Source organism: Lasioglossum baleicum, chromosome 3 (genome assembly GCF_051020765.1).
Source record: "Lasioglossum baleicum chromosome 3, iyLasBale1, whole genome shotgun sequence".
Taxonomy (NCBI): domain Eukaryota; kingdom Metazoa; phylum Arthropoda; class Insecta; order Hymenoptera; family Halictidae; genus Lasioglossum; species Lasioglossum baleicum.
This window is the reverse complement of record NC_134931.1, coordinates 13,668,255-13,683,641: the sequence shown is the minus strand read 5'-3', so window position 1 is coordinate 13,683,641 and position 15,387 is coordinate 13,668,255. Positions and strand designations below refer to the sequence as shown.

The 15,387-nt window shown below is 34.8% G+C and overlaps 4 protein-coding genes across 6 annotated transcripts; 3 read left to right on the top strand and 1 right to left on the bottom strand.

The window, feature by feature from the left end:
- Nucleotides 1-136: 136 nt before the first annotated feature.
- Nucleotides 137-5,748, top strand: Sak (polo like kinase SAK). Its single transcript, XM_076421298.1, has 10 exons — nt 137-742; nt 815-910; nt 1,084-1,297; nt 1,374-1,486; nt 2,095-2,187; nt 2,257-3,078; nt 3,144-3,449; nt 3,520-3,801; nt 4,592-4,774; nt 4,849-5,748. The coding sequence occupies exons 1-10, from the start codon at nt 695-697 to the stop codon at nt 5,023-5,025; spliced, it is 2,334 nt and encodes a 777-aa protein (XP_076277413.1). The 5' UTR covers nt 137-694; the 3' UTR covers nt 5,026-5,748.
- A 258-nt stretch (nt 5,749-6,006) lies between these two features.
- Nucleotides 6,007-9,745, top strand: M6 (neuronal membrane glycoprotein M6). 2 transcript variants are annotated; one of them, XM_076421303.1, is made up of 5 exons: nt 6,007-6,419; nt 7,174-7,310; nt 7,369-7,551; nt 7,621-7,771; nt 7,858-9,745. In XM_076421303.1, the coding sequence occupies exons 1-5, from the start codon at nt 6,416-6,418 to the stop codon at nt 8,172-8,174; spliced, it is 792 nt and encodes a 263-aa protein (XP_076277418.1). In that variant the 5' UTR covers nt 6,007-6,415; the 3' UTR covers nt 8,175-9,745. The 2 variants fall into 2 exon arrangements, with proteins under 2 accessions (XP_076277418.1, XP_076277419.1); XM_076421304.1 differs by lacking the exon at nt 6,007-6,419 and adding an exon at nt 6,466-6,963.
- Nucleotides 9,520-11,942, bottom strand: Pig-l (phosphatidylinositol glycan anchor biosynthesis class L). The gene is made up of 5 exons (XM_076421302.1): nt 11,317-11,942; nt 10,688-10,769; nt 10,378-10,574; nt 10,182-10,312; nt 9,520-10,027 (listed from the first exon to the last, which is right to left on the bottom strand). Exons 1-5 carry the CDS (start codon nt 11,627-11,629, stop codon nt 9,887-9,889), a joined length of 864 nt encoding a protein of 287 aa, XP_076277417.1. The 5' UTR covers nt 11,630-11,942; the 3' UTR covers nt 9,520-9,886.
- Nucleotides 11,358-13,591, top strand: LOC143207619 (mitochondrial fission process protein 1). Of its 2 annotated transcripts, XM_076421307.1 has the most exons (5): nt 11,358-11,509; nt 11,594-12,568; nt 12,628-12,717; nt 12,884-13,011; nt 13,085-13,591. In XM_076421307.1, the coding sequence occupies exons 3-5, from the start codon at nt 12,660-12,662 to the stop codon at nt 13,379-13,381; spliced, it is 483 nt and encodes a 160-aa protein (XP_076277422.1). In that variant the 5' UTR covers nt 11,358-11,509; nt 11,594-12,568; nt 12,628-12,659; the 3' UTR covers nt 13,382-13,591. The 2 variants fall into 2 exon arrangements, with proteins under 2 accessions (XP_076277422.1, XP_076277421.1); XM_076421306.1 differs by having other exon boundaries at nt 11,594-12,717.
- Nucleotides 13,592-15,387: the final 1,796 nt, after the last annotated feature.

The window sequence follows — 15,387 nt, the reverse complement described above, 5'->3', positions numbered from 1 at the left end:
CATAGCAAATTGAAATTTACAAAAATATCGTAGCTCTTCCATCATTTACCCGCTTAATGGAGTAATAATTGATTTTTTGGAGAAAAAGGGAACTTTTTAGATCCCAGTAATATGGATAATGTTTTATTATAATCATAATTGGAAAAATGCAACCGACGAAATAGTAGAATAAATCCAACACTCAATACACATATATTTGTCTGGTTAATAGACAAAAAAGGCTGTATATTTAATATTTAATTACCTAACAATTTCTCAACTTTTATACCTTGTATGTGGTAATACTTATTTATACGACAACTCTTATTCTACCGATTTCAATAAGAACCATATTTCTTAGAAACAAAACCCAATGTGCAGTCTTTCTAAGAAAATTTCATAACTACCTTATTTTCAGCCGAGCAGAATAATTAAACAAATGATATATGATAATTACTTTACATTTACACACTTTGCAGTAATTTCAAGTAATTTATACTTGACAGAAGAATTCGTAAGTGGACTGTACTGTACGCCATCTATAATCTATAGTATAGTAAACAGAAGACGTATACAATTTATCCTTGGCGTGCAAGCCATGTTATTTCTATTTACAAATTTATGATAAATTTCTATTGGGACGTGTTTCATATGTAAAAAATACGCCAATTGGTGGCCTCGGTGACTGAAACAATTTCACCATTGTATTAAACGGATGCCAGAGATGCCACCGCTGTCCGGAGGTTTCGGCGAACAAATTGAGGTTAGTATTTTGAATTTGTACGTTTACAGAACCGCATCATTCTAAAGTCCCATTTATTATTTCCAATTATAGGATTACGAAGTATTGAACTTGCTTGGTAAAGGTGGTTTCGCCAGCGTATACAGAGCAAAATGTCTCCGAAGTGGCATAGAAGTCGCAATAAAAATGGTAATTCGATTGTTTTGTTAGGTTAAGTTCTGCTGTTATCGTCACGAACACTTGTTGCATTATGCTTTTAAATTCAGATTTTCTACCATGAAACATGCACACGTATGATTGTATTCGTTGCACGTGTGTATAGTTGTAATTCTGTAAGAACAAAACAATTCATGTAATTTTAGATCGACAAAAAATTGATGCAAGCTGCTGGGATGGTGGGTAGGGTACGCCAAGAGGTCGCGATCCACTCGAGATTAAAGCATCCAGCTGTACTGGAATTGTATACGTACTTTGAAGATTCCAATTATGTTTACTTAGTATTGGAATTATGTCACAATGGAGAGCTTCAAAGATATCTGAAGACGCAAGGTTCTTGTGCGTTACCTGAAGAACATGGTATAAATGTAGATATATTTATAGTTCTTACTGTGTTTCAAGTTTGTGCACAGCTGATCTACCATTTTCATTTTAGCTGGTCGTATAATCAGACAAGTAGTACAAGGATTATTATATCTACATTCCCATCAAATACTTCACAGGGATATGTCTTTGTCTAATTTGCTACTAAGTAGAGACATGCAAGTGGTAAGGATAATATTATAGAAGAATAGAAATGCTTTATTCTCAGCCTTCCAGCCATAAGAAAGGGACTCAGTTTACAATTCCTACTCGTACACGTTGCTTTGAGCTATCTTTTTCCTATCTTTCTCTCTACTCTTTTCTTTTCTTTGTATCCTTAGTTTCCTCAGCCATTCTACTGCTTCTTCTGACCTAATTCACTCTGACCCTATTCCATATTTCTAGTGACGCACGCACCTCTTGCTTGTGTTAGTAGTCGTTGGCTCCCATCTTTTCCTCAGGAATTCTGGTAAGACGCATCCCGTACCCTTGCAATCCTAGAAACGAGTCTACCCCCTTAAGTACCTATATCTTTGGTTAAACTTTGCACCTTGCTATATTGCACTTGCTGTTGCACTACCCTGTCCCGTCTCCTCAGTTCCTCAATTGTCTCTTCTCCTCTTTCCCTCCTTTGTTGCGCTCCTAGTTGGCTTAGTCCATTCCTCATCAAGTAGTCTTCTCCCCAATGTTTTCTTTCTCCATCAGACATTCTTTTACCAACGTTCTCACTCTCCTCCCGATAATATTATATATTATAAAAACTTATCTTGCCAATCGAATAATTTTAATTATAGAAAATAGCAGATTTTGGATTGGCTACTCAGCTGACAAGGCCAGACGAGAAACATTTAACAATGTGTGGTACTCCTAACTACATATCACCTGAGGTTCGATAATTGATTTATAAAAGTATGTATTGAAGCATTGAATACACTCAACATAATATATTATTGTAGGTAGCAACAAGATCATCGCACGGGTTAGAAGCAGATGTTTGGAGTTTGGGATGCATGCTATATACTCTGTTAGTTGGTAAACCACCATTCGACACAGATGCTGTTAAAAGTACTTTAACACGTGTTGTCATGGCTGATTATGTAATGCCACATCATTTGTCGGATAATGCTAAGGATCTCATAGACAAATTATTAAAAAAGAATCCGAAAGAGAGAATTCGTTTGCGTGATATTCCGAAACATCCATTCGTAATGAATATAGAAAGGAATAAATTATACTGTGAGAAAAATGGTATGCGTACTGCATTGTCAGGAGATGGTATGGTTGATTCAGGTTTAGGAAGAACATTATTTTCATATGGGCGACCAAGAATGCGCTCTAGATCAGAAGAAAGAATGTCTACGATGCCAATATGTTCAAATGGTATGGGACCAATGATTAGCGCAAGGAGTGAGGCACTGTCCGAGCCTATTGCAAAAACCCATTCACATAAAACAAGTGGCATTGATTTTCATCTGAAGCAAAATTCTATCTTAGCTGGGCTACCGCCACCCCCGCAAAGTAGAATATTCTCTCAAAGTCAGCACTATAGTGGCTGCGATGCGTATGAAAATCCTGATAAACTCAAACATGATAAACCGAAAAAACGAGAAAAGCCAGAGAATTGTTTTGAAGGAGCTGAAGATGGAGCAAAATTACAAGTTCCAGCCCTGTCCTCGAAAAGATTACAGCCTACTAGACACAGAGCAAAGAATACAATTCTCACCATATTGGATCATGGAGAAGTTTGCATTGAATTTATTAAACGCAGAAACGGAGTGGTAAGTGTAAAAAATAACTAAATAACTTTTGGTGTTTCTAAAATAGAGTTATTTTGATACCTCAGGAAAGAGTAGGGGAAGTGTGTCGAATATCCAGCGATGGATTGAGAGTTATTCTTTATAAACCAACTACCTCGACAGAAGTTGATTCACAACCGCTTCCATTACCAGCCCGCGGTGCAGATAGCATTTATTCGTATGAAAATCTACCCCCACGCCATCACAGAAAATACCTTTACGCGTATCGCTTTATAAAGCTTGTAAAAGCTAAAACATCGAAAATTACAATATACACGCACCGATCGAAATGTCTTTTTATGGAAAATGGGCCACATCCGGATTGCGAAGTTCATTTTTATAATGGAGTTAAGGTATATAGAAATAAATTTCGAATATCGCACATAAATAGTGAGCAAGTATTAACAGTGTCACTTATTACAGGTGGTGCGTGTCGATGGCGTGGTGCAAATAACAGAAAAAAATGATGGAGTTGCCCTTACGGAGGGTGAATTTCCACCACACTTCGATGAATATTATGAACATTACTCGGAATGCTATCAGCGCTGTCTGTTGTTAGAATCTACTCTAACATCTTTGGAAGCAGCGACTGGACATTCCTCGTTTCCCCTTATAATTGGACGTAGGCCCAGTGCAGCCTTAAATGATGCCCCTTGCATGCAAGGAAAAGAAAACGTTTCTCAAACAACAAATCATACACCCGTGGTATGTAAATTTAAAGAACATTGTCCAACAATTTATAAACTATAAGATAACACTATACATTCTACAGAAATACCGCGATCTAAGCGCGACGGAACTTTCCGATCTAAGCATATTCGTCTACCCCTTCCACTGAGGTGGCCTCGGTCGCCGAACAGTGTCGCATAATCCGACAAAACTTCTCTACTTTTTGATGGGACTCCGACCAACATATTCGTGACATTTTTCTAATGAAAATTATACCAAATAAGATATAATTCCGATGATATTTACTTGTGTAATGAATAGACTGCGGATCTTTATGCATTTATAGTTTACAAAAATTTTCAGAAACTGCTGCAGTATCAAATTCGACAGGATTTAGTACAATTTTTATTTATTTTGGACCTAAAAATGTTATTACCAATGAAAATAGGATTTTATTTGGTACCACTTCCCTAAAATTTGTCTACAAAAATTGAAAATTGCATGAACATCGGCAGTCTCGTAACAAACGATGAAAGTTCCGAACATAAGGAAGCGTATGGGAAATCCTTTGAACTGTGCAAAACTTTCATCGTTCATTACACAAGTAAATATAAATGGAATTATATCATAATTCGTATCGTTTTCATTAGAAAAATGTCACGAATATGTTGGTTAAAGTCCCATAAAAAAATCATGAAAAATAAAGAAGTTTTGTTACTGGATTAGTTATGTTTACTCTGTCACAGGAAAGAACCGAGAATCGGCTTACAATTAGATCGCGGGACTACTGTATTATGAATCGTCTAATTGCACTGCTTTTTTCCAGATGCCGTCTTTTGATGCTAGTTCGGTAATCTCGACGGTAGCGTCTCGTTCGCGCAAGATGAATTCAATACGAAATTCAAACACTAGTAATTTCAGTAAGGTGGTAGTTCCGGGTGTGGGCATTGCGACACAATTATCCACCGGAGATATTCGTGTTAATTATAAAGATGGCTCAGCTTTAACTGTAAGTAAAATCAAATGTGGAGCACAAGTTGAAAAATAGAATTTATAAATTTTAATCGAATTTATTGTTGTTAGGTAAGTCCTCAAAGCTATGGCGGTGGTATAGTTTACGAGAGTAATAACGGAACTGTTACACGATACAATCAACACTATCAAAACTCGGAAGTTCCGCACATGGTTAGAGATAAATTGTGCCAGTTACCGACAGTTATCAAGTACCTTGTTCAACCGAAACACAAGAATATTCGGTAGAACTGGGTATACCTTTAGATAATCAATTATTTTGTATAGTAGCTTTAAAGTAGTGTAACTACGATAAGAAGAAAAATATTTTTATAGGCTTATCGAATATATTGTATTCTTATAGGTAATTATTAGGTCAAGCGATTTTTTAAATATAATAAAAATGATATAATTTTTAATAGTTTTGTGTAGTATGTGTAAAGCGTTCTTTCGTTATAACTCGATGGCTCAAAACAGCTATCGACGTATTACGAATCAGAGAGAGAGAGAGAGGGTACCTATGCGGCTTACTTTAATCTCGACTAATTGTAAGCCGAAAGGGAACACGGAGAATGAGCGAAAGGCGATGATAGGCAGACCATAAAGTTGTCAGCCGAGCAGCGATATCTTTTGTTGGAAAAAGATAAAATATGACATACTCTCTTGCACTGGCACTTACAGTAATAGCTGTCGGGCGGACAACTTCGAAAGAAGAAGAGAGGATTAGAAAAATAATTAAAATCTTATTAGTAAAATATGATTAAAATTTATATTAATTTGATTAGAAAAACACTGTTTTTATTCTTGTATTTTAATTTATCGATGTATACGACAAATTTTTTGGGACTTCCGTTGAGATTTATGTAAATATTACTAATGTTTTTTAAAATATGGCAATGGTGTATTAAAAAATATTTATTCTGTCATACGTGTATATGTAATTCGATCTAATAAAAGTAAATAAACATACATATACACAGTATGCTTTATCAGTACCACATCAGTACATACACATCCATCTAAATATGCATATTTGGATGTGGCCTTCATGAAGAAACAAAGGGAGTGTAATCGGGGTCATCGTATGTAATTAGCATTTTTCTCTCTAGAATCATCGTTGACTTTAATGACAGAAACGCAGCGTTTGATTTGTTCGTTTGCAACGTATCCTACAATTTTTTTCAAAGGACAACGATCCCGTTCACTTTTACTTGTCGCCATATTGATTTGTTACGGAAAATACATATGTAAATATAAATATGCTAAAGAGCAAATATGTTTCTTTTCAAATATCATAACCGACAGTTGGTTTAATAGTGTTTCAATTGCATTTTTCTAAATACATATATTACTCACGCAGAACGTATAAACATATTAAATATCAAAGGGTTTTAAGGTTTAGTTCGCAACGTTAATCTGTCGGGACTCATGGGGCTCTATAAACAAGTGGTGTGACGTGTACGACGGTTAGAACTCTCTCAATTACTGCAGCAATTGAATGTCGTTCTATTGTATTAGTGAATGACATCCCACACGCTTCTCGTAATTATACGTCGTTCTAGTCTTATAATCTTGGAATTGACGAGGGGCAGTGTCCATTCGCAGCGAACCTAACCTCGTATAACAACGGATACGAAACATGGGTAAGAAAATAATTCGCACATGATATTGAGTTGGCAAGAAATAAAACTGAATTTTTTTATTCAAGCAATGATCAATAATGTAATCAATTATGAGCGCGGGATTATGAAGCTACCAGAAAAATATTTTATCGATTAAAGTTCATTGTTCGGATAAAAAAATTGGGCGAAATAACTTTCTTGCCAACCCAATATTTTCATTCTTTCGTTAGATAACCGTGTTAGAAGATAAATGGCGCTTTCCTAGAATACTATGTAATCCGTTTCTTAGCAACCTGTCAATAGTGCAAATGCTCGCGTACGATACGTTTCATAATCTTATCTATAACATATATACGCGGAAGGATTACTCATTCACCGTCTCAGTCATCCATTCACACCTTAATCGAACAGGTTGTTGTTAATTGTTAATCAATATTAAAGATGAGGAACTATGAAGAAATAATCGACAGTCTACCATTGCATAGAAGATTTGAGAGTGACATTAGCGTAGACAGATTTTCTGAACATAGTATTCATGGACTTGAGCATGAAAGTAGATCTTACAGTAAGTTTTCCTAAGTGAAGAAATCGCTGTTACTTGGGAATCAGTACTCTGAAAAATACACACTGTCACGTCGCTCAATTTTTGGTACCCATCTGAAGGCTTCGCCGCTCAGAGATTTTGCGTGACAGAACTACAGAACTATTTTATATAATAGGAAGATAATAAAATCATACTCGATTATAATGTAAAACGATATTATTGTTATTACAGGAAATATATGCAATGACTGTATGGCCAGAGTGCCATACGCCACTCTCATCGCAACTATTATGTGTTGCTTGGGAGTCGGCATATTTTGTGGGACAATGTACAGAGGTGTTACGCTGGGTTCGTTAATGATGGATCAGGTACAGGTCTTTTATAAATACATTATATAACATGTTTAATTAATAAATGAATTACCAGGTATTCCATTTACGACTCGGATGGCTGGAAGCAATACAATTAACATTTGCAATACTTGGTGCTAGTATGGCAGCTTTGGGTTTCATGATACTATGCGTCGGTTGCCTTGCAACTGGTGCTACAAGGCACAAAGTATACCGTGCATGGAGGTCCAGAGTTGGTGGTCGTATTTCTTGTGCTGTTGTATGTATTTATGTGCTCGCAAATAACAATCTTAAAATGATCGAAATAATAATGTCTCTGATTTTTTAGTTCATGACGATCACATACATTCTACAATTAGGCTGGCTCTTGATATTTGCATTTCTGGTTATAATTACCTGGATCTTTACAATATTCTGGGGACTGTGTAGCAATCCCAGAGTTCAATCTCTTGACCAATGCATCGATTTCACTCAATTCAGTAAGTTCTGCAATACGTTATAGCAAAAATTTTTTGATCAATTTCGTAAAAACGATAAAATCATAAGTGTGTTCTCTTCCGCATAGGTTTCATATTCCCAAATAATACTAGAGTAGAAGATATGAAAGTATGCGGATCACAGGAGGTGAAACTGTTCTGTAAAGATTTTGTGGAGAAAGCAGAAGTCATGTTTATCTTGGCAACAGTAGCTGCGATGTTAGTTGTGTTAAGTCTTATACACTACTTGATGTGTCTATCTGCTAACTACGCACATATCCGAGATCACGAGAAATTCCAAGAATTACAAGAACTTCAGTATCTACAAGATCCAGGTGATGCAGATTCTCCCCAGCCTGGTATGGGAACTTTGAGCTCTCATCATCGTGCCAAGGACAGATTTTAGGATACGGCCCGCGAGATCTTCGCCATGAATCCTTTGTAAACCCGCCACTCCTGTTTATCGGAGATAGAAGATCTCTTCTCTGGAAGGATAGAAAATATTTTGGCGTTACTCTTCTCTCTGTACCTAAATTCAGTATTCTACGAATCGAGTATTACTGCAGTAGTTGACTGAAGATCTTGCGGGAACACTTCATGCCGTCCATTTTCTACGACTGTCGTATAAGCATTTATATCGTTTTCAAGTGTCACCTCGATTAGGTAATGATTAGAAACAAATACGATATAAGCAATATTCTAGTGTTAAACATTCCATTGTTGTTGAAATTCGCGGGATGCTAAAAAAAAGATATGGGCATATACATATATACAGAATCGAATATGGTACAAAAGCGTAGTGAAAAAATTCGTATAAATGTTTCTGCTCTCTGTGCCTAATAATCCATAAAATTATGCCCATATTTCATGGCATCCTGAATAGGTTAAGACGAGATTCCATAATTCGTGTGCGTTTAAAGATGACGAAGGATTTCATTTAGAATAAAAATGTACAGTGAGTATGCGCAAAGCACAAAGTGTATAGCACACAGAGTATATATTGTTACGCGAGCGTCCGCGTAATTTCGGCATTTCTAATGTAAAAAGGACTCGGTTATAAAAAAACGATCGACCTATACTCGTAATAATATCTATACTTTCTCTATATAGAAATATATTTATATTCATATACACAAATGTCTGCTGTGCACAAAAATATTTGGTTGCTGATGTCTGTATATTATATAAGACTGTTTAACAATGCAGACTATATATTAAGTATTGTTAGTGTTCATATTGAGATTTTTGCGCTAGAAGAAGTGCATCCTTTCTTTTTTTTTTTATAGAAGCTACTTTTATTGTACATTGCTACTCAAATATTCTAAATGTACTTGAGGAGACGTAAGAAGATTGTTAATATTCGCGTTATCATTTCGTCAACTCTATCTTTTACGAAATCTTACTGAAGTTTAACTGCCATTGCACAATTACTTAAGAAAATCAAACATAAATCATAAAATTTAACGATAGACATTGATTAAAATTATATTTTGAATGCACAACATTCGATTGTGCCAAAATCATGCAATTTGAGCAGTGAGTGAAAAATCATATCGTACGTTATTGTACAATGTATAATAAAATATTACACTGTTATATCATATTGTATGTTATTAATAAGAGACAAATTCTAAAGTATATAAGTACCAAGATTGACTTACAGAATACAACCGTACTTGCTCAAATTACTTAATAATTTGTAGTTGTTTTAACATGCAATGGATTTTGGGGAAAGAATAAGTTTGTTCAAAGAAAATATAAATGTCAGTAATTATTATATTGCGTACAGTTGGTAAGCATATATCGATTTGACGATTACATTTTATTTACATACAAGATAAATTAATTGCGCAGAGGTTACACTTAATAAAAAATGGATTTATTGTTTTGTTTTTTTTTAACTATGCGGTACAAGTTTTGTTTCTAGACATTTGTATATTTCTGCAAGAATGAATAAAATCTACTTTCTATTTCGCATATATACGATTGTTGAAAATATTTGAAATGTTCCTTTCTCGAGTGTTGAAACTTGTTTGTTGCATATTAATAGACAAATTTCCTTTTTATTATTATGTACAATTAATTACAATTTGTACAATCTGTATAAATCACCATAAGTTAGTCATCGTAAAACTGGAGATCCAACTCCAGGTCGAGTGCACTTACTTCTTGGAAGGTATTGATGAAAGTGTACCGTGAAAATATCATGTACAACTTTCGGAACCATACATATTGAGACTTGTGTGCAGTCATGGCATTCTATAAAGGCAAGAAACAGTTTCAAAATATATCATTGTACCCGTGTCTAACTTATAGAAATAAAGGACTTAATATCGTCAACGAGGGTGTAAAGACAGGGTGCAAAATGAGTACTATTGTTTTCAGAAATTGATACACAAAAATGTGGACTTACTCTTATAGTTTTCCTTTGATCATATGTCACTAAATACCAGTATGAAGCAGTCAATAAGCTAATTGGTAAATCTAGGAGTTGTACATATTTCCTAATTATATTCACAGACTCCAATACGTATAGTTTACAATCTGAAAAGAAATTTGTGTCCTTAGTATTCGTTTATTATTAATTTGTTCTAAATAGTGATACTAACAAGATGGTACTTTCTTCTCAATGCATAACGCAGCTATGGCAAAGTATAGGGAAATGTGATTCTTGTGTCGACTTATGCCATGCTTGTCAAACGTTACGACTGCATTGATTTTGTAAGTCTCTACATGTTGTAAAATACATTCTGCCACTACTTCTGTTGGCCATTGTACATTTTGATCATCAGGTAACTCTGTACTCCTATACATGCATTTATTGAACTATGATAGAAGATTAGAAGGATAGAATGTGCCTACATTCGTGTACGTAACATCAAGTTTTCTTGCATAATAAATAAATTAAATTTTCCTTACATTACTATAGTTACATTAGCTTCTGGAATTCCTAACATTTTTGTACAATCCCATAGTTCTTCTTTTCTCCTCTTATGCCCACCTAAAAGAACATTTAGATTTATAAGAAAAACTAAAGAAAATGTTAACTAAAAGTAAACTAAAAAAAAAAGTTGTATTAGGTTGTGTGGAAAGTTCTCGTTTTTTCAATAGGTGCTAAGTATAACATATTTTTCGTTCTGTGTACTATTCTTCAATAATATATGATCTGAGATAGAGGTAGGCCTTGATAAGATCGGTATCAGTGGTGGATGTGGACTACGATCTTCATCTTTAAGATTAAAATTTCTGTTTCTAAACCTCCTAAACCAATTGCGGTCTGTTTGAGCAATTATAGACTAGTCCCCATAAACGTCACAAATCTCCTTTGCAGACGAATGCGAAAAGAACTTTCCGGACAGCCTAATATTATTTGTACTATGCCCAACAATTTATCCTGTTGTTAATAAAGCTGTTTTACTTGTATAGTAATTGTTAGTAAAGCGTTTACATTTTGCTTTCGCTAAAAATTAGACTTGCGTGTTGCAACAACAGGACACATAGATAGGTATTATATTTCTATCAACTGTTGATAAAATTGAATTCCGTACCGGTAGTAAGACAAAGTAGATATAGCTCACTAGCCTTTGATTTTGTCACCCAGTAGAGTAGCGGACCAAAGAACATGACTTCATCGTCCGGATGAGCCGTAACTAACAGTATTCTGGCAGGCGGACCTGGAAGCTGCCACGCTCTGTGGCTAACTCTCTTCAAGATCGAATAAAGGCAGATGCAAACGCAAAGGTAGGCAACAACAGCAATTAGCAATTGCCATGATATTTCTTTTATGTAATACCACCACCAACAAATTGCTTCATTAATTTGCAGACTAAAGTATTCCTTAATAAATTCGAGATCTAACATTTTTTACGACGATGTACGAACTACTTCCACTTACGAGGGTTACGGTCCTGTCATATTTCTGGAAGAGCCTGCTACCCTTGAAAAACTCGGGATAAAATTTCTTTCTTTAGCGGAACATCGTAAGGTTATGTTGTGCAGAAACCAGATAATAGGATTGGCCGCCATACTTGGATAAGTCGATACAAACTGCTTTTATAATGCTAGTTCACACTTATCTATTTACAATCTTCTTCACGAGCTTTCTCATATTTATTTCAGGCTGTATCTGACATTATTGAATTCGCTCATTTTCTTCTGATCACATCTATTTACTTACATTTGCCAGATGATCGTTCAAAATATAAACGCAATCAATTTCAGATACAAGATATTTATTTCCGAATTATTAGCGAACATATCGTACTGTTTCTTACTTTTTCTATGTAAATTTAAATTTTTCTTTGTTTTCAATTATTGTTCTTCAAACTAAGAAATAAGACAATTCAATGAATAAGGGAAGAATCAAACACATATAAGAATCTGCGGTTTATTTACATTTTTCTTTCTCTGACTGCAAAGGATTAATGAAAAATTGAATGTATAATTCGTACGATGGTTAGTTTGGTTCAATAAGTACGTTTATTTTAATTTGTATTCGAAAACCTTTGCCTAAACATTTCATTGAATTCATATATAATTCAAATTTTAAATATTTTTCCGCGTACGAATGGCGCAGCACTGCAGGATGTTCGAACTTGAAATTCCCTATATTCGAAATTTAGATTTTATTATTTTGTTCTGTTTTGTTCTTGTTTGTTGTCACGTCAATCTTTCTTTTATTTTTTATTTGGAAAATTTGATTCATGTGACATTTTATTCGAAAAAGGGTTATCAAATTCTAAATTAATTATCAGAAATTAAGTTCACGTAGCGTTGGAATCAATTCTACGCCAATGCTGTGTAAGTGGCGTATCAACATTCAACAATTCTGACATGTAAATTTTGGTTATGTCATTCAGGATAAGGTTGGCCCAAAATTAAAAAGTTTACGATGACAGAAGAAAAAAAAGAATTGGACGTGTTTCGTGAAACGCCTGTAAGATACCTGGGTAATAAAAAACAGGTTATCAAGCGCTGTTACATAAATTTTCATTCATAGTTTCACTTTTCTAATTATCATCATCGTTGTCAACATTTTGATTAGTCTTTATATCATTACTTTCAGGTTAATATCGTGTGTAATTCTCTTCCTACAAATTATCATTATTTCTGTAGGATACACAAATGAAGTGGGAGAAGCTTTTAGACCAATGGTACCATGTTCGGTAGTATGGTTCACTTACGCTATCTCTACTGGATATGTTCTTGCGGACACAATTCACAAAGGATGGAAGGAATTTAATGTAAGTTCATTTGTAAAATAAATTGTTGAAAAAATCAGTTAACAATATGACTTCAAATAATATCATGTTTTAGCGGGACCAGTCCGAAGATGCAACCCAAAGGACTTTGTATACCATGTCGGATACTTTATTATGGCAAACGTTTGCATCTATTCTAATTCCAGGCTTCACAATTAATAGACTTTGCGCCACTGTTCAATCTTTACAAAGAAAAAGTTGTAACCCCATTGTAAGAAGTCGATGGATATCCACTGTAGTTGGACTAGTTTCTATACCTCTCATAATACAGCCCATAGATCATATAGTAGACGAAGCCATGAATGTTACTTATAGGAAGTGGGTAGGATACTACCCTAAAACTGACAATTAGTGTAAACTATAAGCAAAAAGTTCCAGACAATAGATTTAATAATTCACTTTCGAACAAAATGAAAGTATTATTGCTTGTGATCTTCCCACAAAATGATCGATTACTACGCTCGAAGACTATGTATATTTTATTCTATTGTATATAAAAAATTTCCTTCTTTCCAGTATTCAGGGTAACTCACCTTCTGAATATAAAATCTGTTACGTTGTATACCGTCCTCATTGTTTTCAATTTAACCTCCCCTATATACCATAAGAAACTATTTACAAATAAAATTGATATTCAAATTTAACTAACTATTTGATTTCTTGTATCTACAGTTAAATTGCATTATTTTATAAAGTTCGGAAGACACGAAATAACTTTATAATTTGAAATTATTACGCACAGCTAAGTTCTCCATACGAAGCAAAATTACTCAATAGTGAATTCAAACATTTTTTCACTTTTTGTAGACGTTATACATGTATATAAATATATGTTTATGTATACCATAAAAGCTAACAATTTTTTAGTCCTAGTATTTACAGTGACAAAATACTTGGTCGACGAATGAACGACATAAATTTAATGTATAGATTATCCGTTACAAATATGGAGTCAATAATCGCCCAAAGTGATTTGCATTCCTAGCAGTTACTTTCGGCTCTGTCAGTTATGTAGAACCCCGGCAGTAGCATAATCCAGCGTGTGATCAGACACAGTGGAAATCTCGACTGTTGTAGCGACTTGTTGTTCCTGTACGATGAGAAACGTGCAATTACATTATGTTTTTTGGTAATTTACAAACTGTTGAATTTATAATTACGAACAGCGTGCTGCGAAAAGAGAAAATTAGCATAATTAAGGAATAAAGAACAACGAACCAGGTCTCCGATAATTTGAAATTCAGGTTCGCGACTTTCTCATTAGAGCCTGTAGGTTTAAATAAGCCGAACAGGACCACTGGAAAACCAAGAATAATTACCGTGCACGGGAAGATCGTAACTCGCAGGCCACGTTCATTTTCCCATTTATCGTCTTGTCGGGCCGGACTAGGTAGCCGCGGAACAATGGCTCCGCGTTGCGTAGGAACGAATAGCCTGTCATACCTGTGACATATAGTTTTTTTCTCGCAAGTACAATCGCCGCGTCAGTCAAGAAGAAAAACTGATCGTATTTCTCTGTTCACGGAACTGACCTCGTGGTTTTTACTGACCGACTAACGCATCCGATGCTATTTAGAGAATTCTGTTTTACACGCACTTATTTCAAGCATCAACAAGTTGCACATTTACACGGCTGCAGGCTTGCTAATGTTATTCGAGCGTTTCGATCCGACACGCTCATTTTCAGAAATCCAAATAAAATCTTTATGCATTCGTGACATACAACAACATACAAGGAAAGTTTTGTTTCCATTTTCAAAAAGAAGATATATGAATAAGATCTACACTTCAATAAGAGTACATACTCTATTTTTAATTAGTTTATTTAGACATCAATGTTCTTTAAACAGATATTACGATGGTACAAATTCATTATTGTTCCGATCGTCAAGTTTATGGCAATACTAAATGAATCCTTTCCGTCAGATTATATGTATGATGCTTCCGAATTTATTTCTTTATTTGCTCGACTCAAACGTGTTCGATATTGCAATTTTGATATTGAAATTTTCTTCTCATACAGGTGAACTTGAGTATTCTGTGTATGCATGTATATGGAAGTTAAGTAGGGCTTGATTTGCGGATAGATATGATTTTCGCGTTAATTAATTTTCGTACAGTTATTGCGTATTACCGCGTTTTAGTGGCTTTTAACAGTTGACGTAACAGGATTTACTGCCTGCCGGGACGCGAATAAAACGTACAAAGAATTCGAGCCCCGAGGTTCCTCCTGATTACGAAATTCCGTGTATCCCCGTTTACGGCGAGATTTATGATACAGTAATAACGGGATGCACTCGAAGAGCATTTCGATACAGATAACGTCGTGTACGATCGACTGCTGGTAATATAATCGCA